The following is a 24741-nucleotide window of genomic DNA, read 5'->3' as shown; positions in this document are numbered from 1 at the left end:
CAAGAACCATTTAACAATGGACAGAATTTTGAGCCTCACCCAGCCGCTGAGTCGGGTCCAGCCCCTGACTTGGGACCGGCCTCTGAGTCGGGTCCAGCCCCTGACTTGGGACCGGCCTCTGAGTTGGGTCCTGGCCCTGACTTGGTACCGGCCTCTGAGTCGAGTCCGGCCCCTGAGTCAGAACCGGCAGCTGACTTGGGACCGGCCTCTGAGTCGGATCCAGCCCCTGACTTGGGACCGGCCTCTGAGTCGGGTCCTGGCCCTGACTTGGGACCGGCCTCTGAGTCGAGTCCAGCCCCTGAGTCAGAACTGGCAGCTGACTTGGGACCGGCCTCTGAGTCGGGTCCGGCCCCTGACTTGGGACTGGCCTCTGAGTCGGGTCCAGCCCCTGACTTGGGACCGGCCTCTGAGTCGAGTCCAGCCCCTGAGTCAGAACTGGCAGCTGACTTGGGACCGGCCTCTGACTCGGGTCCGGCCCCTGACTTGGGACTGGCCTCTGAGTCGGGTCCAGCCCCTGACTTGGGACCGGCCTCTGAGTCGAGTCCAGCCCCTGAGTCAGAACCGGCCTCTGACTCGTGTCCGGCCCCTGACTTGGGACTGGCCTCTGAGTCGAGTCCAGCCCCTGAGTCAGAACCGGCAGCTGACTTGGGACCGGGCTCTGACTTGGGACCGGCCTCTGAGTCGGGACTGTCTGAGCCTCCAGCCCTGAGTCAGCCAGCTGACTTGGGACTGGCTCTGACTTGGCGCAGCCCTGAGTCAGAACCGGCAGCTGACCCGGGACCATGCCCCTGTGACTCGGACTGCTTGAGTCGTGCCTCTGACCCGCAGCTGACTCGGACCGCCTCTGACTCGGGCTGGCCTCTGACTCGGTCAGGCTCTGACTGGGCTGGCCTCTGACTCGGTCGGCTGTGACTGGCCTCTGAGTCGGGACCGGCCTGCCTGACTCGGGTCGGCATCTGAGTCCGACAGCCCTGAGTCGGTGCATCTGAGTCCGGACCAGCCCCTGAGTCGGGACCGGCCTCTGAGTCCAGACCGGCCACTGAGTCCGGACCGGCCCCTGAGTCAAGACCGGCCCTTGAGTCGGGTCCTGCCTCTGACTCGGGACCGGCCCCTGACTTGGGACCGGCCTCTCACTCGGGTCCGGCCTCTGACTCGGATCGTGCCTGTGACTCGGGACTGGCCCTCGAGTCCGGACCGGCCACTGAGCCGGGACCGGCTTCTGAGTCGGGACTGACCCCTGAGTGAGGACCGGCCCCTGAGTCGGGTCCTGCCTCTGACTCAGGTCCGGCCTCCGACTCTGATCCGGCCTCTGACTCGGGTCCGGCCACTGAGTCCGGACCGGCCTCTGACTCGGGACCGGCCCTTGAGTCGGGACCGGCCTCTGACTCGGGTCCGGCCTCTGACTCCGGACCGGCCTCTGACTCGGGACCGGCCCTTGAGTCGGGACCGGCCTCTGACTCGGGTCCGGCCTCTGACTCCGGACCGGCCTCTGACTCGGGACTGGCCCTTGAGTCGGGACCGGCCCTTGAGTCGGTACCGGTCCCTGAGTCGTGTCCTGACTCTGACTCGGGACCGGCCCCTGACTCGGGACTGGCCTCTGACTCGGGACCGGCCTCTGAGTTGGGACCGGCTTCTGACTCGGGTCCGTCCTCTGACTCGGGTCGTGCATCTGAGTCGGGACCGGCCCTTGAGTCGGAAACGGCCTCTGAGTCCGGACCGGCCCCTGAGTCGGGAACGGCCCCTGAGTCGGGACCGGCCTCTGAGTCCGCACCGGCCACTGAGTCCGGACCGGCCCTTGAGTCGGGTCCTGCCTCTGACTCGGGACCGGCCTCTGACTCAGGTCGTGCCTCTGACTCGGGTCCGGCCCCTGACTCTGGATCGGGCTCTGACTCGGACCGTGCATGTGACTCGGGAGTCGGGAGGAGTTGAAAAAGAGAAACGTTCCCCTGTACCCTCTGATAAAAACGGTGGGTGAATGAAATCCACACCTTTCATGGTTCCTGAGATGTCAACATTTGTTTGGAGGCAACGGTTAGCACAGTTAGCACAAAAAACATGCTACATGCAGCACAAAGAAAACAATGTCAAAAGCTCAAATTATTCCCAGGTGTTAAAGAACACAAAAGCTGTTAATTTTCATAAAAGTTCATTTTTATGAATTTTATGAATTCATAAAAAATAATTTTTTATGAAAATTCATTTCAGAAAAATTTTTTTTAATGAAAATTAATTTCATAAAAATGAATTTTTTACTTAAAAAATTTTTTTTTTAATTTTTTTAGAAACATTTATGAATTTTTATAAAAATTCATAAAACAAATTTATGAATTTTTTAATTTTTATAAATTTTTATAAATTTTTTTATGAATTTTTATAAAAATTGTTCCTGGTTGTCTGAAGGGCCGTTTTCATGTTCGGTTCCATTCAACCTTAACAGACATAAACATGAAGTGAATAAATCAATTTTAAATCAGTTTTTTGCACAAAATCATTATTATTTAATTATTATTAATTTTATTATTAATAATAATAATAAACATGATTTAAAACACGGGAAACTAGGAAGTTTGTATTAGGAAGCTCATCCGCTTCCTAAAACACACAAAGCCAGCAGGCCAGTAACTTTCCCATTCACACTTGATCGTCACGCCCACAGCGACACACACACACACACCACCCAGGGGTCAAAGCCTCGTGCTCCTGTCATATCAATGATTACTTGTTTCATTCATATGGCTCTAACAGAGCCTCACTGAAAACTTGTTTATTATCATTAACTGTTTGGTGCAAAACACTGATTGAAAATTGATTTTTTTTTTTTTTTTTTACTGCATGTTTATGTTTGTTAAGGCTGAGATGGAACGGCACTGAAAGCCCTTTGACCCATTAAGAGAGCAAGCTGAGTAGTAAATAAAAGTTGAATGGTGAAAATAGTATAAAGTGTACAGGAGAAGAAGCGTAGTGAAATTTACGGAGCAACCAGAAAAGTAGAACTCAATAGTGTGAATGAATGACTACAGCATTCACACTAATAAAAATGGGTAGGGCGGTAAAGTGGAGGGACCAATGGCTCCCTGCCCCTCCACCCCCGTTCCAGCGAAGCTCCGCAGGTCATTTCCAGTTCAGACTTGTGGGAATAATGTATTTAGTGCCCACAGATTTTTTTTTGTTTTCATAGCACATGCTCACTGTGTGGCATTAGTACCCCAGCAACAGTTGCCATGCTGCTGACAATGATGTCATCAGAATAACTTCAAATGATGTCTGTGTCATGAGGTCCTTCTAAGGGCCTTTGTGATGTCATAAAGTCCATGACATCACCAACTGATCAGTGAATTCTCTGGTCAGTCAGCAAAAAATTCATTTGGACATTTTAGCTTACAGAGAAAAGATGAGTAACGAAAGTGACATCTACGTGAGACCTACGGACTCTTTATGGAAGAGGATGAGGAAGACTTTCTGTAACAGAGTTCATCCGGGGCTAATCACCCCAGATTACAGAAAGAGAAAGTTTCTTGATGAACTTCTTTGGACAATAATTGAAAAGACAGCCGACGGACCAACGCTGCATCTCGTAAGACAAACCTTTCATGAGCAACACCAGAAGGTTCTGCTTTTACTGCTGAAAGAAACAGGAGAGCTGAATGTAGATGTTCTTTCTGAAGTGTCGGAGGAATTAAGTAACAGGATCTACCGAAGCATTACGAGAGATGCATTCCAGTTCGCCTCTGCACTAAACTTAGTAGCGCTTCTCGACTACCCGGAAGGACACAACGTTATTGTAAGAAAATTTAAACGCCACCTGGAAAAACCAGTTCCCCCAAGAAAAAAGTTTGTTTCTACAAAGAAATGGATAAGAGAGACTTTTTCCTACTGAAGAATTGTATTCTGAAGAAAACTGCCTGAAAGATTATTCTAAGGCAAAAATGGATCGAGAACGATTTCTGAGAGATGCGAACCAAATGGGCTTCAAACGGGGAACCGAAGACGAACGGAAACACATGGTGGAAAAAATATTTTGTAAATTAATTTATAAATCAAGCAACAGATCCACATACGCCGATTATAAAATGAAACACACAGACCCAGTCCACAAAAACTTTCCCCAAAACTCTGGGAAGCAGTAAGAGACATTGATTTTGTATTCTTTGAAGAAATGGAAAGAAAACTTTGCAATGACATCTTTCAACTTCTGAGTGGCAATGACGATGTGGTCAAGGAATTGCTGTTCAAAATGATTAAGAGTGAGAACCCAATTGTTATCTACAAGCTCACAGAATCTTTCAGAAGAACCCTGGCCCGACCTAGAAAAGTTCACCTGCAGCAAGACTATATGAGAAAAGCATGGAAGTGGATTGAACACACTGTCTGCTGTGGAGACGATTCTGAGGATCAGAGCCAAGAACCATTTAACAATGGACAGAATTTTGAGCCTCACCCAGCCGCTGAGTCGGGTCCAGCCCCTGACTTGGGACCGGCCTCTGAGTCGGGTCCTGGCCCTGAGTCAGAACCGGCAGCTGACTCGGGACAGGCCTCTGAGTCGGATCCAGCCCCTGACTTGGGACCGGCCTCTGAGTCGGGTCCAGCCCCTGACTTGGGACCGGCCTCTGAGTCGGGTCTGGCCTCTGACTCGGGTCGTGCCTGTGACTCGGGACCGGCATCTAACTCGGGTCCGGCCCCTGACTTGGGACCAGCCTCTGAGTCGAGTCCAGCCCCTGAGTCAGAACTGGCAGCTGACTCGGGACCGGCCTCTGAGTCGGGTCCGGCCCCTGACTTGGGACCGGCCTCTGAGTCGGGTCTGGCCTCTGATTCGGGTCGTGCCTGTGACTCGGGACCGGCATCTAACTCGGGTCCGGCCCCTGACTTGGGACCGGCCTCTGAGTCGGGTCCAGCCCCTGACTTGGGACCGGCCTCTGAGTCGAGTCCAGCCCATGAGTCAGAACCGGCAGCTGACTTGGGACCAGCCTCTGACTTGGGACCGGCCTCTGAGTCGGGTCTGGCCTCTGACTCGGGTCATGCCTGTGACTCGGGCCCGGCCTCTGAGTCGAGTCCAGCCCCAGAGTCAGAACCGGCAGCTGACTCGGGTCGTGCCTCTGACTCGGGTCGTGCCTGTGACTCGGGTCGTGCCTGTGACTCGGGTCGTGCCTCTGAGTCGGGACCAGCTCTTGAGTCGGGACCGGCCTCTGACTCGGGTCCGGCCTCCGACTCTGATCCGGCCTCTGACTCGGGTCGTGCATCTGAGTCCGCACCGGCCCTTGAGTCGGGACCGGCCCCTGAGTCCAGACCGGCCACTGAGTCCGGACCGGCCCCTGAGTCCAGACCGGCCCCTGAGTCCAGACCGGCCCTTGAGTCGGGTCCTGCCTCTGACTCGGGACCGGCCCCTGACTTGGGACCGGCCCCTGACTTGGGACCGGCCTCTCACTCAGACCGTGCCTGTGACTCGGGACTGGCCCTTGAGTCCGGACCGGCCACTGAGTCCGGACCGGCCACAGAGTCGGGACTGAACCCTGAGTGAGGACCGGACCCTGAGTCGGGTCCTGCCTCTGACTCAGGTCCGGCCTCCGACTCTGTTCCGGCCTCTGACTCGGGTCGTGCCTGTGACTCGGATCCTGCTTCTGACTCGGGTCCGGCCTCTGACTCGGGACCGGCCACTGGGTCCCCACCAGCCCCTGACTCTGGATCGGCCTCTGACTCGGGTCCGGACACTGACTCGGGTCTGGCCTCTGACTCGGGACCGGCCTCTGACTCGGGTCCGGCCACTGAGTCCGGACTGGCCCCTGAGTCGGGTCCTGCCTCTGACTCGGGACCGGCCCTTGAGTCGGGTCCGTCCTCTGACTCGGGACCGACGTCTGACTCGGGTCGTGCATCTGAGTCGGGACCGGCCCTTGAGTCGGAAACGGCCCCTGAGTCCAGACCGGCCCTTGAGTCGGGTCCAGTCTCTGACTCGGGACCGGCCCCTGACTTGGGTCCGGCCTCTCACTCGGGTCCGGCCTCTGAGTCGGGTCCTGCCTCTGACTCGGGACCGGCCTCTGACTCTGGATCGGGCTCTGACTCGGATCGTGCATGTGACTCGGGACTGGCCTCTGACTCAGGAGTCGGGAGGAGTTGAAAAAGAGAAACGTTCCCCTGTACCCTCTGATAAAAACGGTGGGTGAATGAAATCCACACCTTTCATGGTTCCTGAGATGTCAACATTTGTTTGGAGGCAACGGTTAGCACAGTTAGCACAAAAAACATGCTACATGCAGCACAAAGAAAACAATGTCAAAAGCTCAAATTATTCCCAGGTGTTAAAGAACACAAAAGCTATTCATTTTCATAAAAGTTCATTTTTATGAATTTTATGAATTCATAAAAAATAATTTTTTACGAAAATTCATTTAATAAAAAATAATTTTTTATGAAAATTCATTTCATAAAAATGAATTTTTTACTTTTAAAAAATACATTTTTAATTTTTTTAGAAAAAATTGTGAATTTTTATAAAAATTCATAAAACAAATTTATGAATTTTTTTATTTTTATAATATTTTTTATGAATTTTTATAAAAATTCATAAAAAGCTGAATAATATAAAAAGTATGAAGGTTATAAATACCAAGAGATATAGCCATTAGGAGAGCAAGCTGAGTAGTCTAAACGTTGGATGGTGAAAACTGAACAAAGTATGCAGGAGAAGAAGAGAGGCGAAATTTACGGAGCAACCAGAAAAGTGGAACTCAATAGTGTGAATGCTGTAGACATTCACAGTAATAACCAATATGCCAATGAATTATATACTGCAATTGTTTGATGGGAGAAACCTATATCCTCTCACTGCAACAATGCAGCTCAGTTATAAATTAATCACATAAAACGAAAGGAAGCTGGTTCCCCCAGCTTTGTGTCCTTGTGACCTCAGGGTTATCAAGCTAGTGGCTAATGTGGTTTTAGCACATTAGCCACTAGCTTGATAAGATAGGCTAATGTTTATTTACCAACTTTATAATAAACCAACACTCTAGAATGCAGGACCCTGAAATTTTAATCAAGATTTTAAAATGAATTCTAAATGAAAAGTCAACCACATAATGATGCTTTACAATAAAATACTGCTGTCAGGTTAGCAAAACTAGAATGTCTGTAAAATAAACAGCTTATTCATTCAAAAAGAATAAACTAGATATTCTTTTATTATCTAACTTTTTTTTTTTTTTTTTACATATAATTCAAGATTAAATAAGGATATTATTCTAAATCTTCAAACCCAGAAGCTGACAACAGTATTAGAAATACTGTGTATATATTACTCAAACCATTTTTCTCGGGATAAATAATCCTTGAAATTATACTCAGATTATTTCTGAGATTATCACTGGGTAATTAGTCATCTGAAGGTTTTGATTGTCTCTATGTTGTTTCTGGTTGTCTGAAGGGCCGTTTTCATGTTCGGTTCCATTCAACCTTAACAGACATAAACATGAAGTGAATAAATCAATTTTAAATCAGTTTTTTGCACAAAATCATCATTATTTAATTATTATTAATTTTATTATTAACAATAATAATAAACATGATTTAAAACACGGGAAACTAGGAAGTTTGTATTAGGAAGCTCATCCGCTTCCTAAAACACACAAAGCCAGCAGGCCAGTAACTTTCCCATTCACACTTGATCGTCACGCCCACAGCGACACACACACACACACCACCCAGGGTTCAAAGCCTCGTGCTCCTGTCATATCAATGATTACTTGTTTCATTCATATGGCTCTAACAGAGCCTCACTGAAAACTTGTTTATTATCATTAACCCTTTGGTGCAAAACACTGATTGAAAATTGATTTTTTTTTTTTTTTACTGCATGTTTATGTTTGTTAAGGCTGAGATGGAACGGCACTGAAAGCCCTTTGACCCATTAAGAGAGCAAGCTGAGTAGTAAATAAAAGTTGAATGGTGAAAATAGTATAAAGTGTACAAGAGAACTGTGCAAACTTTTCTGCAGGCCAAGCTCATCTGCATTCAATAAGAAGAGCAAAAATCACTAACAGACCCGTAAAACAGATGATCGGACTCTCGATGATCAGGACTTGTCTTTGTGTCTGTGACAGCAGAATCTGAAAGGTCCTGGGTTATGCTAGAGAATTGTGTTCCCACCACTGTTAGACTTCTGCTAGTACGTTTAACGCCGCTGTTCAGATCTTTTAGTGTTTTAGGGGCTGGACTCCCACTAGTTTTTGTAACCAAACTTTGAGTGCTAAAGTAGAACCAACTTGTAAAGACATTGTTAGGCTTGGTAAAGCGCCCAAGTGTTCCCAGCATTGCCTTTACTACGTCATTTGGTGTTAACGGCCTGAAGACGAGTGAGTCTATAATTTACAATTGACTTTAAATTGGTTTATTTTAATAGACACTGAGGAGTGTGTTGAGCAAAGATGGAATCTTGCTTTAATGAACAGCAGCAGTCAAGTTTTGGGTTGTTTAAAGGTTTGGGATTTAGTCACTTCCTTCCTGACGAGGCATGCGTTAGCCTAATGAGACAAAACTCAGACTGAAAATTAAATGAGTCATAGACGTATTTAAGAGGAAGATGGTGTCATTATGTCCATTATAACACCATTTCCTCTTTGCCTTAAACACCGTTAATAGGAAATGAGTGATATATTAAGCCTACTTAAAAATATCATAACATGCTGGATTATGCGTGTCCTGACCAGAAAAAAAAACAGTACAGAGTAAGCAAGATGTAATTTATTTGCTGAAAGCAAAACTACTATTAGATGACTTCAAGACTGGCAAAGAAACCAGTGTGGCCACTATTGGATTGATGTTGATTGATTTTCACAAAAGGTCTTAGCTCAGGCCATTCACAGATCCGGGATCTGAAGTGTACCTATCAGAGCCACTTTTTTGTCACATAAATGGAAATATATTAGCAGAAAATCCAGTTGGACTCAGAGACACTGCAGTCAAAAACACAGCAGTCTCTCACGTCCCCGTTTACTTGCCTCATATTTACTCATATCTTTAAGAATCAAGTCTTGTTGTTCAACTTATGTAATGTTAACTGGAAAACAAAACAGTGACAGGCTTGATTCAATTAAACCATGGCAAGATACCAGCTATGCTGCCTGGCCTCGGTCTCTGCACACCACATTATCCATTATAACACTCCCTCTGTCAGGTTGGTCAGCTGGTTGCCTCATCAGCATTTCCAGCTATCTGCCACTACAGTAAGTCTGACATCATTGAAGGCTTCCCCGATTTCCACTGGACACTGTAAAAACTAGACCCCTGCAACGCAGCAGCTGAGAAAGTGAGAGGTTAAAGACACTAAACCTGTTAACCATGTAACAGTCTTTCTGGCTCAGCCTTACAAGAATCGATTGAAGGGATTTAAGGTTGAATTAAATGAACGGTTTCTTTACAGAGGGCACAGAAAAGATGACGTTACCTTCTGGTTATCCTAAGCGATGACGAAAACCAAAGTCTAAAAAGCTGTGAATTAGAAATGGACTCCCGTAAGATATATCACGAAGCTTAGCTACCAGTGGCATCAAACTACTACAGTAGTTCAAGCTGGGGAAACTACTACTTCTTCTACTTTCAACAACAACAACTCAAAGGCTCATTACTGCCACCACCTGGGCATCAAGAGTTGGGTCAAGGATGTAATAAAAGACAAAAAAAGAAAACTTGATATGGATTCCCATAGTGCTGTGTTTCTGGAGTCCAATTTCTTTTTATGTGTTCATGTGGTTGTCAACTTTAAATAGCCCCAAAAAAAAAAGATTTCCAGGGACATTCTTTGATTGAAGGTTTATTATAACAAATTGACTCCACAGAGATAATGTTAAGTAGAGCCAATGTGTTCCCAGGATTTTTTTATTTTTATCTTTAGCTCTGTATTATTCCATTTTAAGTCCAACGCCTGTTCTTTTATCTCTCCAACACAATAACCTGTTTTCCTCCTGACATATACTAATACCATCAACTGGCTTCTCTCTTGCAGATGTAGCAATCGTTTACCCCCAGGACCCTGTGCTTCGCATGGGGTCCAACCTGACCGCCAGCTGCTGGGTCCACCCTGAACTCGGGGTCCACGCCAACTCTCTTTTCTGGACGCTGAATGGTCATCAGCTTCCCAGCTCCCTCTATCGAGTGCTGAGCCCGACCAACCTGAGCGTGACCCTGGCCGGGCTCAACGCCTCCAGGCAAACCTCTGGCGACAACCTCGTCTGCCACAACCACAAGGGCCACATATTAGCTGGCTCCTGTCTCTATGTTGGGAGTAAGTTGACGTTTAAGACGCATAACATTTGAACAGTTGTGTCTACATCTGTTTTTTTTTTTTTTTAAATGCTTCGTTGTATCTACAGCAGATTTCTAAGTAAATGCAGAGATGAGGGGAATGAAGAGGAAATGGGAGTAAAAGGGAGAGTGAGGAAGTAGTGGGTAGATTTTTAAGTGTCCCTGCACAGTTGAAGTAAAATTTCATGCTTTTTATGACTACCTTTAGACCCAGTAAGAGGCCTCAGTGATGCTTTGACCATCTGTGTGGCTTGACAATTTACAGACGAAGAAAACCACTTGTACTTTTGCACTGGTATGAGCAAGCATCTATCACCTCATTTTCTCATAAATATAACCTTGCCTCTTAGGAGGTCTAAAGTACAGGCAACATTTTAGCACAAAGGGTCATGAAGTGCAGTAGCTGGTGGTCAGGATGGATGCGGAGGACCCAGGTTGTTGGGTAATGATAATTTTAATTGTATAACAAAATCCAGGCAGCAAAGGGGAGCAAACAGCAATGGCAGGGAACACAGGTGTGATTAGATATACAGGGAGACAATCAGGGGAAACAAGGGAGAGATGTAAACAATCAAGGGATAGACAGGACAACATGGAGACCTAAAGAAACACACAGAAAAACCAAAACCTTACACAAAGAGATTGACACTGTGACTGAGGGGGAAAACTTTTGGGTCAGCTAAAGAGAAAAAAATATCTTCTTTTAGTTGGACAAAGTCATGTTTGGGTGTGTGTGTGTGTGTGTGTGTGTGTGTGTGTGTCCTGTAGTGACCAAGGTAAACAGCATCGTCGGTCTGGATGTCTTTGCTCTACAAAAATGGGAAAAAGAGAAATTTCTCCTGTTGCTCAGTTGACTTCATGAAATAAATGCCAAGACAAGTAGCAGCTACTGTTTGGAAATCACTTTTGTGTCTTAGTGATTCTAGACTCGTTACTTGTTGAGGTGCAGATCATTTTGTCCTTTTACCATCTTTTGGCCATGCATGTAATTTTGTACCTGAGTAACAAGGATTTAGTGTAATACTTTGTAATCTACTCCTAGCAACGTATTGGAAATAAATTAAGTTAAATTAATGCCTACAAATGTGAGGTTTGGTTTAGTCATTCATCATAATCCCTCATATTTCCCCCTCACATGAGGTGAAACATAAAGTCTTAAAGAAATATTATAAATCTGGCTTCAGTTAAATCATATGTCATTTTGGCAGTTTTATGAATCTTTATCTCTATAATTAAGCCAAATTCGTCACTTGTAAGAGAAACGTTGATACACATGCTTAAAATACATGTTTATGGTTAAGAAAAAGCAAATTTACTCAGAGAAGTCTTGTTTCATTGTGATTAAAGTGCATGTATTTAATATCAAACTGAGCAGAATCTGTGCTGCAAAGATCCATCCATCCATCCATCTTCTTCCGCTTATCCGGGGTCGGGTCGCGGGGGTAGCAGCTTCAGAAGGGAGGCCCAGACTTCCCTCTCCCCAGCTACTTCTTCCATCTCCTCCGGGCTCCGGGGGGAATCCGAAGGCGTTCCCAGGCCAGCCGAGAGACATAGTCCCTCCAGCGTGTCCTGGGTCTTCCCCGGGTCCTCCTCCTCGTGGGACGTGTCCGGAACACCTCACCAGGGAGGCATCCAGGAAGCATCCTAACCAGATGCCCGAGCCACCTCAACTGGCTCCTCTCGACGTGAAGGAGCAGCAGCTCTATTCTGAGTCCCTCCTGGATGACTGAGCTTCTCACCCTATCTCTAAGGGAGAGCCCAGCCACCCTACGGAGAAAACCCATTTCGGCTGCTTGTATCCGTGATCTAGTTCTTTTGGTCATGACCCAAAGCTCATGACCATAGATGAGGGTGGGAACGTAGATCAACCGGTAAATCGAGAGCTTCGCTTTTTGGCTCAGCTCTCTCTTCACCATGACGGACCGGTACATCGCCCGCTTGACGGCAGACGCTGCACCAAACCGCCTGTCAATCTCCCGCTCCCTTCTTCCCCCATTCGTGAACAAGATCCCGAGATACTTGAACTCCTCCACTTGGGGCAGGACAATCCCCCCCTGACCCAGAGAAGGCACTCTACCCTGCTGCAAAGATGAACAAGACGAATAAGATTTATACATTTTCAATCACTACAGCTGGTGGTTATTTTTGCTGTTTGATCTGTGGATGTAGTGAACCGTGGACTACATCGTCACCCCTCGGTTTTCACCGAGGAGGAGATGAAGAACGATGTTGGACTCACACAGCTCAGAGCACAGAGAGATATCCACTGGCTTTTTCTCAAACACATTAACAGAGATGAAGCTGATATCATAATTTCTGAGTGACACTGGAACTCCGTGTACTCTTGTGTACCTCGGAGAAGGTGACCATAAATCTGATTTGGACAGTGCACACACATCCACACACACACACACCCACACACACTAATTAAGAAAGACGACAAAAATTTCCAACAGTAACTTTGGAAAATCCAGGAAAGACGGGAGTTAACTTTACCTCCTTGCTGACTTGTTTATCCTCTGTTTTATTTCCTTTTCTTACCTACATGTTTGCCACTTCCTGTCTCCAACCCGTCGCTCTTGCCACGCCTTGTTCCGCCCCAGTGCCTCCAGAGAAACCAGTCAATCTGACCTGCTGGTCCCGGAACACCAAAGACCTGACGTGCAGCTGGGCCCCCGGAGGAAAAGGAGAGACAAATATCAGCACGCTGTACAAGCTAAAGTACAAACTCAGGTACAGAGACACACTCAAACCACACTGATGACTGACTTAAAAAGTCACGTAGCATCAAGCCTGAAAACTGCAAACTACATCTAAAGAAAAGTCTCAAATGAACTTCTTAAGGTCTCAGCTGACAGAAAAGAAAAAAAAAAAATCCTGTATCATTACTCCCCACTTAGATGGTACGGCACCGAGAAGGAGTGCGAGGATTACAGCCACACGCAGCCGTACTCCTGCAGTATCACGCAGGACCTGCACCTCTTCACGCCGTATGAGATCTGGGTGGAGGCCTCCAACCGGCTGGGCCGAGCGACCTCTGATGTCATCATCCTTGACATCCTAGATGTGGGTGAGTGAGCGAAGCGGCACGCATTGACCCTCTTGTTTTGTCTGATGTTGTCTTTGTACTGTCGAGCCTTACACCCTAGATAGCAGATAAGCTTTTTAAACGGAACAATATCTTGCTGCCTGTCCTCAGTACAGATGGTAAATGGACTCGAATAAATCCTTGGTCTTCTGTGGAATAGCATATTTTTTTTGTTCCTCTGGGTAAATTTAATCACTCATCTTAATTACCTGGTAAATCTTAATTAAATTAGGTGACTGATTAAAGTTGATTGTCTAAGTGGGAGTACCTTATTGTTCCTTAGTCATAAGATTGTAAACGGTGCTAAATAGCGTCAGGGCTCCAAGCAATCTAAAACCTCCTCTTAACACCTGCGTCAGGTTTGAAATCATTACAAAATCCGAGGTGCAAATACGTTTGAATGTTATTTGAATATTTGTTAATAAGACATCAGCGATTTGAAGGGAGCCAGGTTAGCTCCTTGTCAGTTTTCACCCTTTAACCTCGCCTCGCCTAAGCATTTAACCTGACAAACCTGAGAGCGAAAATGTTGTTTTAACTTAATGTAGCTCTTAACATAATTGTACAAATGAAAGATGTGTAATGATGTAGTTTGCCTAAAGGGCTTTTTTTTTTTTTTTTCTTTCGGCAGACATTCAGAGGAATGTGAATGAGTGTTCTCATTGTTCTTTTAACTGCCTGGAAACCTTACAGCTCCGCGTTATGCAAGGCTCTTAAGAGCACCTTCTTGATGTGTTTCATCAACTTATGCAATGTCAAAAAATCGCTGCGCCAATTGGGGGGGATGCGTAAGTACAGCTTTTACTTGTTCTAGAAATTATGTCTGATCCTGCTGAAGTATCGCAGCAGCAGTGGTCCAAAGTGGTTGGAACGATTCTAGCTTTGGAAATTAAAATAAAACAAAAAACTAAAAGTGTGAAAGGTAGGGCATTTATAACACACCTGACTAAATCCACAAAAAATTTATTAGCACAAGTGGCGTTGGGTTGATATGTTTATGGACAGTACACGATGATAGATTTATGGATTTAACAGGCAGGGGGGAAAAAATGAATTCAGGTTTAAACCTACTGATCAGTGATCAAACATCTCTAATTGATTGGCGATTCAATCTGATATTTTAGTTATTGCTCTGACAATAGCAATAATGTGGGACATTTTAGGTGTGTGGCCATTTCATGATTTCCAAAGATCAACACATGCTTGAATTAGTTGAATGTCATTTTTCTTCCGTCTTTCTAATTTTGAACAGAGCCTTAGACAGAAATGCCATATTTGTACCAAAGGGGAACAAAAAAAACCAAAGTATTAAATGTCCTTGACATCCTGATCAACTAAAAACAGTGAAGTAGACATGCTTACACAGGGAAATGTGCCATTTAACATTTTTTTAACACAATATTAAATAAATGTAAGTAACTTAAAGGGTAGATTTAAAAACATAAATTCAGTGTGAGATTATGCTTTTATAATTTCCTTATTTTTATGTAACTTTATGAAGGTTGAACAACTGAAGACATCCCATTTATTTTTATATAATTCATCAGATCTGTTTTCCTTTAAAAAAACAAAACCTAACTAAAATATTTTAAACATAAATATGATCAGGTCTCCATAAAAATATCTTTTAGAATTCGATACCAAAATAATATCTTTAAGTTTATATGAGTGGTAAGAAAGGCAAACAAATCCAACTGCTCCGATTTTCCAAGTAACATTAATATGTTGGGGCACATCACATTACGTCACATTGTAATCTGATTTTGTGCTAGCATAAAACGGAGCATTAAACGAGTCTCCATGGCTGCAGTGTCACGGCGAAGTTTTCATCTGACTTCATACTGATGGGAAGTGAGTTGCATTCCCTTTTAAAGCTATGTTATGTGGTCAGTTGCCGAGCTTAAAGGAGCTACAGCGCATGTAACAGGATCAAATGCCAGGCCTACACTCTGACCTGGACATTCATGCTTTTTGTTTTGACTCTTCGGCTCGTCTCATTGTAAAGCGCCCCAAGTTGACTTCTGACGAGCTCATTTTCTCTTTACTCATGCTTGGTGGACATAAACACAGAGAAACACTCGCACACACACGCGCCCCCGCACACACACGCAGACTGATGGAATGTTCCATGCTGATCCTCGAACCTAATCCTGTCTCCAAGGCAGCTGCAGACCCGGAGGCCTGAGCAACCCGGGCTTTGAGGCTTTAAGTCTTGGACCTGAAATAATACAACCTGATAAGCTTGGAATTCCTCACCCTGTTCACTGCTGGCACACTCTGAACTTTTCTGGGAAAACGTCCTGAAAGAATACAAAGTTTCTGGGCCGGACTTGCCAGAGGCAGGGAAACGAGCATCCATCAAACGTCAAATCCTATTGTTCTTATTAATGTATGCAAGCACACACCTGTTTACACGCCTCGAGGGCTGGGCTGGGCCCCGCATAGAAACAGAGGGGCATCCCGGGAGTGGGCGTTTTCTCAATTCGTGTGAGTGAGGGCTGTGTTTGGGTTTTCTCTCATGTCTCGTTTACCCAGCCGTTGCTTTCATACCAGCGTCCTCCACGGCAAAAGCAGGTCATTAGGAAACCACACCTGCGCCGAGGCTGGCGTGAGTCACTCACACCTGCAGTCGGGTCCAATCAGTCCTGAAGGCGAGGTGGAAACTCCTACGGGTTTCCCGCATTCCTCGGTCGCTGGGAGATAGAGAGCTAGAGGAAACTTGTAGACGTATAACTTGGAAATGATGACGTGTTGCGGGGTGACACAACACATACAAACACTGATTCATCCCCAGTGTGTCATGTCTCAAGTATCTGCATATACACTTGCACGAAATTTGCAAGGTTTTGGTAATATCTTACCTGCAGTAGATATCCTCTCTTGTCAACTTCAATTACCGTCTCATTTTGAGGTAACGAGGTGAGAATTCGCCTCTAACTTCTTGAATCACCTCCAATCTCAAACAAACCATGTAAACACTCAGTTTTTTTAATTTTTAAACCTTTGTCATGTTTGCATTAAGCAGTTATTTACACAGAAACCAAAGATTAGTTAAACAGGAAATTGGGGTTGGAGGCAGTGCGCCCTCAAAGATCATCCTGAGTGAAACAAGTACCAAGAAGGGAGTGTGTTCTGTCAGAGTAACTATCTGATGTAAATGTAACATTTGGAAAAAAATATATATCTATCATGGCGGTTAAAGTAAACTCTGTTTTAGTTGTTCTTATGCTGCAATTATTCTGTACAGTTCTCTGACTGGAAAGTTTTTACATCCTCAGTTGTGAATTTTATTGATGGTGTACAACTTTTTAACTCCAATTGCTAGGTTAAGTTCAGGATTGACTAGTTTTATTTTGATCGGATCTCATCTGAAAAAGTCATCAAAAGCTACAGTGGAAGGCAATCAGAGACGGTAAATGCCAAAGTGAACAACTTCAAGCTACTTTTCACATTTAAATTTAAATTGAAATAGTTGTCTATCGTGGAGACAGCCTATGGGCTGTACATTAGAACAGTCTTTATGATTAAAAGTCTTTCTTTATAATATTCAAAGTTTCAGGGGGAAAAATGAGAATGGTTTTAATGAGACAAAACATTTTTGGTTCTCATTAATCTTCAGGAAAAGAGTAATGATAGAGATTTTAGCTCATTGATTGAGTTCATAGTTTCTGTGTTTAGAGACATTTCATTCATTCATTTTGAGAAAATCTTTCTTGGCAGGCTTAATAATTTATACCTTAAAAATATACCACCAACATATTCATTTAACAAAATACACAATTGTTTGTTCTCAGATTAACTCATACTTTGAGCATTGTATTATAATAACCTTTTAATTTATCAATTCACATACAAAGTCCTGCTGGTTTTGTGAGCTTCCAACTGTACAACACACACACACATACACGCACACACACCCACACACACACACACACACACACCCGCACGCATGCCAACACACACTTTAAGGCCTGTTTCTGCAACAGCTGTAACCAGATCCTAGTCAGATCTCAGGGATTCTCCAATGGCCTTCTCAGCTCTCTTCACAATCGTTTTTTCTTTTTCTTTTTAGATGCTGAAAGAATATTTGTCTTGTTCTCCGTTTACTCTCCTGACAGTGACCACAGACCCGCCGTCAGGTGTGACCGTCAGCCGCTTGGGCCAGCTGGAGGACCAGCTCAGCGTTCGCTGGGAGGCGCCGCCGGCTCTCAAAGACTTCCTGTTTAAGGCTAAATACCAGATCCGCTACAGGCTGGAGGAGAGTCAAGACTGGAAGGTAAGGAATATCTCACATTTTATATACGTATATATAAAAAGAACGTTGCATTCAAAAGGCACCTAATCTGTTTTGTCTTATTTTACCAACAGAGCAGTGACTATGATCAGCATAGGCCTGTATTTGTGTTGTTTTAAAGTGATTCGTGTTAATTTAATATTATACACACTATAGATAAAGATTCATTTTGGGTGCGTAAACATAAGACTTAGTAATATGTCCATGTCAGATGAAGCAGTGCAGGACTGCTGGGTGTTGAACTGAAGCAGTGAAGCAATTTTTTCACGCTGTCAAAAGGAGACAGAAATCGGTGTAACATCGGTAGACATCAGTTACCGGCCAAAACAGCGATATTAACATGAGATGATAATATTGGTCCCAAATAAACAAAATCATCTTATATAGTATTAATTTTGTAACGTGCTTACAAATTTTCTCCCTTGTTAGCAATTAATGCATATGAACCCTGGCAGATGTATTTGAATGAATTATGGATGTAAATCACCTCAAAACTTCCCCCCTCAAATCTCATGTAGTTTAACTGGGCGCATGTGAAAATATGACAGATTGTGAAAACTGTTCAAACCGGAGTAACGCTCAGCGATGACGTGTTTAAAGTGCAATATAAAAAGGTAAAATGAACGTGAAACGTCGTCAACGCAGATACAGGCCATCTCCAAATGATAAATAGTCAGTTTTAAACTCCTTACAGTGTTTTGTACCTGGTAAAATCAGGTGCCGTAGAATAGAATAGAATAGAATAGAATAGAATAGAATAGAATAGAATAGAATAGAATAGAATAGAATAGAATAGAATAGAAATATCCATGTACGTTTTTGAAATTCAGGTGTGCTAACAGGAATTTACAGGCAAACAGAAATAAAAAAGAAAGATTGTGCAGTAAGGCAAGGTGATCAAAGTTAATTTAATATATTTTGTATGAATTACCTCCAGCTAATCCTAAACCTCTGCTGTATTATGGAAATTGCATAAAATGAAATGCTGGAGAGGCACCAGCAGCCCTCCTGATCCCATTGGGCACAAGGCTGTTAGAAAATGAATGCATGGATGGACATTAAGAATTTTCCCCAGGTTTATTATCAATTTAAAAATACCCCTATTTCTTTATGTCTTCATTCCAAGACTGATAAAATTAAAGGGCATTCTTTTCACATACACTGCACAAACTAAAGGGCTTAAGGCCTCTTTTGTAGAAATTGCAGCGGTGTTGTTTTAAAATGCTGTAAAATGTGCGTAAACAGGCCCAAACAGAAACGCAGCGGCGCACTCTTTTTAATGCCGACGCTTTTGTAGAGAAATCATTTTCCCCAGGTTAGGAGGGAAGATTCTCCTGTAATTAGGGAGGAATTACACCGCTGTAATATAAGCAGGTCCGTACCTGCAAAGTGGAAATGTTAAAAAGCTAAAAAAAAAAAGGAGGCGGAGGAGTGGAGAGGCGCGGTGTGGTGCGGCAGCGGGGTGACACCAATACGAAGGAGGAGGGAGGGGAGGCCCGAATCCAAGTGGCTTGAAGGGTTGATGGTGGAAACAAAGCACCTCTGAAGCGGCGCTAATCATGAGGTCATGCTGGGGAACGGAGGGGATACATCTCAGCTGTTAATGTCTTCAATATGGCTGCGAAGACGCTCAGCTGTACCGTCTGCCTCAGTTGGCCGCCTGTGCATCACATCATTAGCTCTCCAATGCCTGTAATTTACATGTTCTGCTTTCTGTTGGAGTCCTCCTTAACAAGTGTTTACAGACAGGATGTCAGAGAGAAAGAGGGGGATTATTATGCCAGATTATTAACTGCAGCATGTGTGTGTGTGTGTGTGTGTGTGTGTGTGTGTGCGTGTGTGTGTGTGTGTGTGTGTGTGTGTGTGTGTGTGCTTCTTTCTCCTCCCATTTAAAGTATTTCCCTGTCTTCAGTTCTTGTTTGTGTGAGTACCTGTGTGTGTGTGTGTGTGTGTGTTGGAGTATCCGAGTCTGTAATAAATAATAGGGAACAGATTTTAGCCAGCAGGCACGGTTACGTTAAAATACTTTCATAAACATGCTGATCAGGAGCCACTAAACAATGTGGTGCACATGCATGTTTTGGTCTGTGCATGGTTTGCGGTTGTGTTTTCTGCATCTTGATTCTGCTTTGTGCTTTAGTTTTTGCCCATTGGTATTTAATACTGTGGTCGGACCTCCAGCGCTCAGCTCTTCTGTGTTTGTGCGTTTCCTCCGCTGCCCAGGTGATGAATGATGTCGGGAATCAGACGTCGTGCAGGCTGGCTGGGCTGAGACCTGGAACGGTGTATTTTGTGCAGGTATGGCGAGTTTGGAGCAGTGTGCTTGTGGCCGAGTGTGAACGAAACTCTACAGGCCCCTGGTCAAGCTCCTGGTTTTGGCAACTAAACCAATCGATAGTGCAATAAATAATTTCCCCGACTTTCCACAGCTGGTGTCACATATATCCTGAACAATTCAACTTAAAAGCTAACAAATATATTTGAGGAGGAGGATTTAAAGATATTGAATAGCTGCAGTAGCACATCAGCATTATTATGCACACCGTTAAATGTTAGTCGAAACCCCTTTTGATTTAATTTCAGCGTGCCATCCCACGATGAGGTGACACTTTCCCACTCCAGTTTGCAAAAGTTCTTAAAATCTGTCCGTTTCTCTCTTCAATCCCACATATATTTGTGATTTCCTCCTGGTGAAGTAATTTCCTTGTTGATGTGGACGAGCGCTTGGACTCACTGTGATGCTAAATAAGTGAATCCCTTTCTTCTTCAGGCTAACACCAAACGTTTTCACAATTTGAGTCAAAACGTTGCTGTCGTTTGTACCTGCTCACAGTTTTGTACACTTTGACAAAAACATGCGTATTTGAAGAAATGAAATCCCAACTCACGACGCTCTCGTCGCCATGCTTCATATTGCACGTGCCGTTATTTTAGACAATGCCAGTGCCGTTTCTGTCCTTTGGAAAAGTCTGAAATTGGTTTCTTAAAGCCAAATTGAAGCTTTTATCTCATCTATATTCCCCACTCTAAGCATCTTCAGAATACAGATTCTTGTCACATTAAAGCACAACCAGTATGTATTGGAAATTGCTGCTCTTGCAGTGATTCTGACCAGTTTCGGTCTTGTATTTTTATCAATTTTGGAAAAAAAAACATCCAGTTTTTTTCAACGTGCAATGTGCTGTTTTATTTTATTGTTATAACAAGAATGGTTTTTGGCATTAAATCTTGTACTGTAGGAAAAGCCTGTTTGCTTCCCTTTAAAAAGTTGCAACATTTGACTGGAGGTTGCCAAACAAAATCCTCTGCCTGTTGCAAAATGTATTTAAAGTGTGGTGAAGGCAGTATGATGGTGAGGGACGACATGTTCCTCTCTATAAAAACGAGGCTTGTCATCTTAAAGGCAGTCTCAAGACGCAACATGTGGCCCATATTCATTTTTAGGGACTCAACCTTATCCTCTAAGAGGTCAAAGTTCACCCTCAGAGTGTATCAGAGAATTTGTGGAGTGGAGTCTGCAGTCCTGGCTCCATCATGCCAGAGTCACTTCTAATAAACGCTGCTTGAAGGAAGGGTTCTCCCGCTCAGACCGCCGTGTTACGTGTAATTAAAATGTTAAATTGTGTGTAAACAATATGTCTTGTTTTTCAAACATTGATCATCCAATAAAAGACACCAAGCAAAATTCAGGGGCAGAAAAATCTGACTGGCCAGATTACACCCAGCCCAATTTTGGTATAAAATTTGTTTCCAAGAAGGGTTTTATTCCAACAAAGAATAATAATAATAATAATAATAATAATAATAATAATAATAATAATAATAATAATAATAATAATAATAATAATAATAATAATAATAATAATAATAATAATAATAATAATAATAATAATAATAATTAATAATAATGGAGCTGAACGTTTATTTCAGGTTCATCAGATTCTCTATAACCGAAGGGAGAACTGAATCCTGAAATTAATTCTGATTTATTTTTTCCCTTTAGCTGGTTTATCAAACTTTAGTTGCATTCAAAAGCACAGCTACGTAACATTAAAGCACTTTGGAAATGACTTATAATGGTCCCAGCTTTTCACGTAGGGGAAACAAAACAAAACAAAACTGGATTTTAGCCGGAGTGTGTAGACTCACGAGAGCCATTAAAGGTTTAGCCATTGGCCGTTGTTAATCTGCGTCGTGTTTTTCCACAGGTTCGGTGTAACCCCGTGGGAATCTACGGCTCTCGCAAAGCCGGGATCTGGAGCGAGTGGAGCCACCCCACAGCTGCTTCCACACCCCACAGTGGTGAGAACGATCACACATAGCCGCACACACATGGGCGCCCTGTCAGGGGTCTCCTCACTAGAGTTTTTTTTTTTTTCTTGATCTCCGAGTTTGGGATCATTTTGGTCCATAAAGAAGCAATTTTTGATATCACAGTGTACTGAGCAAACCAGTACTCCCTGCGGCTGTCGCATAGAAATAGATAATTGTACTTTAAGTCCTCCAGTCTGTTTACTTTCAATTATTTCGTCGTATTTATTTATCCAATATAGTTTGAGCTAGTCAGGAAATGACAAGAAACAGATCTACTTACTACGTTTTAACAAAAGAATCATTTTCTGGCAAAGAAGAGATAAAAACTGTCAGAAATACTTGAGCACTTCTGCTGTTTGCCATCCTGGATCCAGTTAGGTCGCTCCAGACTCAGGGATACAGTAACTGCTGTATAAAATGTTATCATAAACTGGCCGCAAAAAAGACCACAGTTATGAAAACAAAACCCTGTTCATAAAAACTCACATTTTTCTGCAAGGGTTTCTTTGGGGAAAGGCTCAGAAAGTATTTATTACAGCGTGAAGAGACAAAAAGGTCCTCTGTTAGTGGGAGAAATAAGTTCTTGTTGTTTTTGTCTTTAGTTGTTGCTCCCGTCGGCCCTGCTGCCCTTTCCATGCAACTCTTCACAGCGCAGTGAAATCTTTTTACATCTGGGCCTGCATTTTACTTCACTTGCTTCCTGACTTCATTATAGACACAGTTTAAAAGCTTCAATGAGAAATTATTTGAACTTTTTGGATAATTTACCTCCAGTAAAACCTGTGGAATCGGGGATTTCACCAAGTTGATGCAGACTAGTGGAATTGTCAAGGCAATGAAACAAACGATCGCATTCCAGTTTCTGTCTTTGGGAATTTGGATTATTGACCCATTTATGAATCGTTGGCAAGCTTTTGTGAAGCTTAAATGAAATCTATTTCCTAGTTTTGATTTATAGTATGAGAAGAGCAACCGGTTGGACAGATTTAAAGTGTCCCTTAGGGCGTTGACTGGCTAACAAGCATGCAGGAGGATCTGACAGGAAGTGGATGAAAGTCAGGAGTATATAATCTAGAGAGGGTGATTACAAGTATAGGAACCAGGTGAGTTCATTAAATGTTGGGACGGAGCTACGAGACGCCTGACAGGATACTGAGGCAGGTGATCATCACCAGTGGTCACCGCTCAGAAAACTAGTTTTGTTTTTTTTTGTTTTTTTGTCGATTGGTCATAGATTGTTACTGATGAGGAATTTTATTAGCGTCATCTTGTTGCCGGTAATGCAGCGAACATGTCAAACTTGTGAAATCACTTCAACTAAGATACAAACAATGGATAAAATAAAAACCCTGTGATGTTGTTCTTGACGAAGCGTGATTTGTACCCAGTTTCAACATGTTTCGACAAATGATAAACCTTGGTTATACATGAGCCATGCAGGGACATCTGCTGTACTCTACTAAACAACTCAACATGCAAAAAAAATGCCTCTGTTCCCTTTGGTATCATGATGGTGTGTTGTGACTTAAACACTGCTTTTTGTTTGGCGATGATTTAAATAAAATAAAAATTCAGCCATTCTCGCTTTGAAGACATCCAATTTTCTACTCTGTTGTTGTCTAATTTTGATTTTCACGCCAATTTGAGGCTAAAATTAGCTTCTTACTGTGTCTATGGTTAGCAGAAGATAGTATGAATAATATCCTGTGGTGATGTTGGCTTGGACGGGTGTGAGATTGTCATCGGAGGATGATTTTATATAAAAATAGCGCCATAGCACAGGATTACCCAAGAATGTAAATTCGTAGAACATTGTATAAACAATGTACAGCTGGAGAGAACTCTCCATTTAATGTCTTAAAAACCTTTTTATCCCTTTAACCAGCTCATGCCTCGTGTGGTGTTAAAATTTCCCCCATAAAAGCAGCACTTATAAGATCACTCTTTTACGACTTGCTTTAAAAACATAAACAGAAAAATGACTCAGTGCAGGCAAGTAAACAGGAGAAAATAAAGACGTTTCTCAACATTTAATCGTCAAATCCTTTCTCGATCTCTTAGAGCGACTGATGTCCTGTGACTCAAAGTCCAGCGGCGACTCCAACTCCACCCTGCGGCGGGAGCTGAAGCAGTTCCTCGGCTGGGTGAAGAAGCACGCCTACGGCTGCAGCAGTATGTCCATGAAGTTGTACGACCAGTGGAGGGTGGACATGCAGAAATCGCCAAAAACTCGCAACCAGGTAGGTAAGCATCCTTAATGCCGAGAAGAAAGCAAACACACACGTCTTCCATGTAACCGCGAGCGGGCGTGCACACATGTCCCGCGTACACAAGCACAAACAAACTGGGAATGATTTTCTAAAAGCTGATTTGTAACAGACTGTGTCTTTAATTTAGGTTCTCCAAGGGGATAAGTCGTAGCACATGCAAGCCCTGCAAGCAGAGACGAACTGAACAAATCCAGTTTGTATTTCTTTTGTTTTTTTGGGGGGTGGGAGGGGTGGGGTGTTGTCTATATGTGTGAATGAGGGGGGAAAAGAAAACAGAACGAAAAAAGCGACTGCATTCTCATATCGGAAGTGTAAAAGACAATTTGCTCCAGAAGAAATCCAGAGGGGAATAAAAATAATAATAATTTAAAAAATAAAAGTGGGAGACGCTTCGTTTCTGCATCCTTTCCAGTCGATTTGAGCACGTCTAAACGGTGGAGCTGTTTTTACTCGTCACGGACGTCGCCGGAAAGAAACTACGTGGG

At 43.8% G+C, this 24741-nt stretch overlaps 1 protein-coding gene across 7 annotated transcripts in view; it reads left to right on the top strand.

Annotated features, from left to right (window-relative positions):
- Positions 1-24491, top strand: part of crlf1a (cytokine receptor-like factor 1a) — a 62609-nt gene extending 38118 nt beyond the window's left edge. For 4 of the 7 annotated variants that reach the window (XM_044143153.1, XM_044143148.1, XM_044143152.1 and 1 more), the window contains 8 exons: positions 9992-10270; positions 12894-13023; positions 13191-13360; positions 17497-17654; positions 19896-19970; positions 21881-21974; positions 24048-24226; positions 24384-24491. In XM_044143153.1, coding sequence (XP_043999088.1) covers positions 9992-10270; positions 12894-13023; positions 13191-13360; positions 17497-17654; positions 19896-19970; positions 21881-21974; positions 24048-24226; positions 24384-24407 — 1109 coding nt within the window. In that variant the 3' untranslated portion in view covers positions 24408-24491. Of the gene's footprint in view, positions 1-6147; positions 6212-9991; positions 10271-12893; positions 13024-13190; positions 13361-17496; positions 17655-19895; positions 19971-21880; positions 21975-24047; positions 24231-24383 lie in introns of those variants that run through there. The other 3 variants (XM_044143154.1, XM_044143150.1, XM_044143155.1) reach the window with 3 other exon arrangements.
- The last annotated feature ends 250 nt before the right edge of the window (positions 24492-24741 follow it).

Source organism: Gambusia affinis, linkage group LG16, assembly GCF_019740435.1.
Source record: "Gambusia affinis linkage group LG16, SWU_Gaff_1.0, whole genome shotgun sequence".
Classification (NCBI taxonomy): domain Eukaryota; kingdom Metazoa; phylum Chordata; class Actinopteri; order Cyprinodontiformes; family Poeciliidae; genus Gambusia; species Gambusia affinis.
The sequence above is the reverse complement of the archived record's forward strand: the minus strand, read 5'-3'. Positions and strand labels throughout refer to the sequence as shown.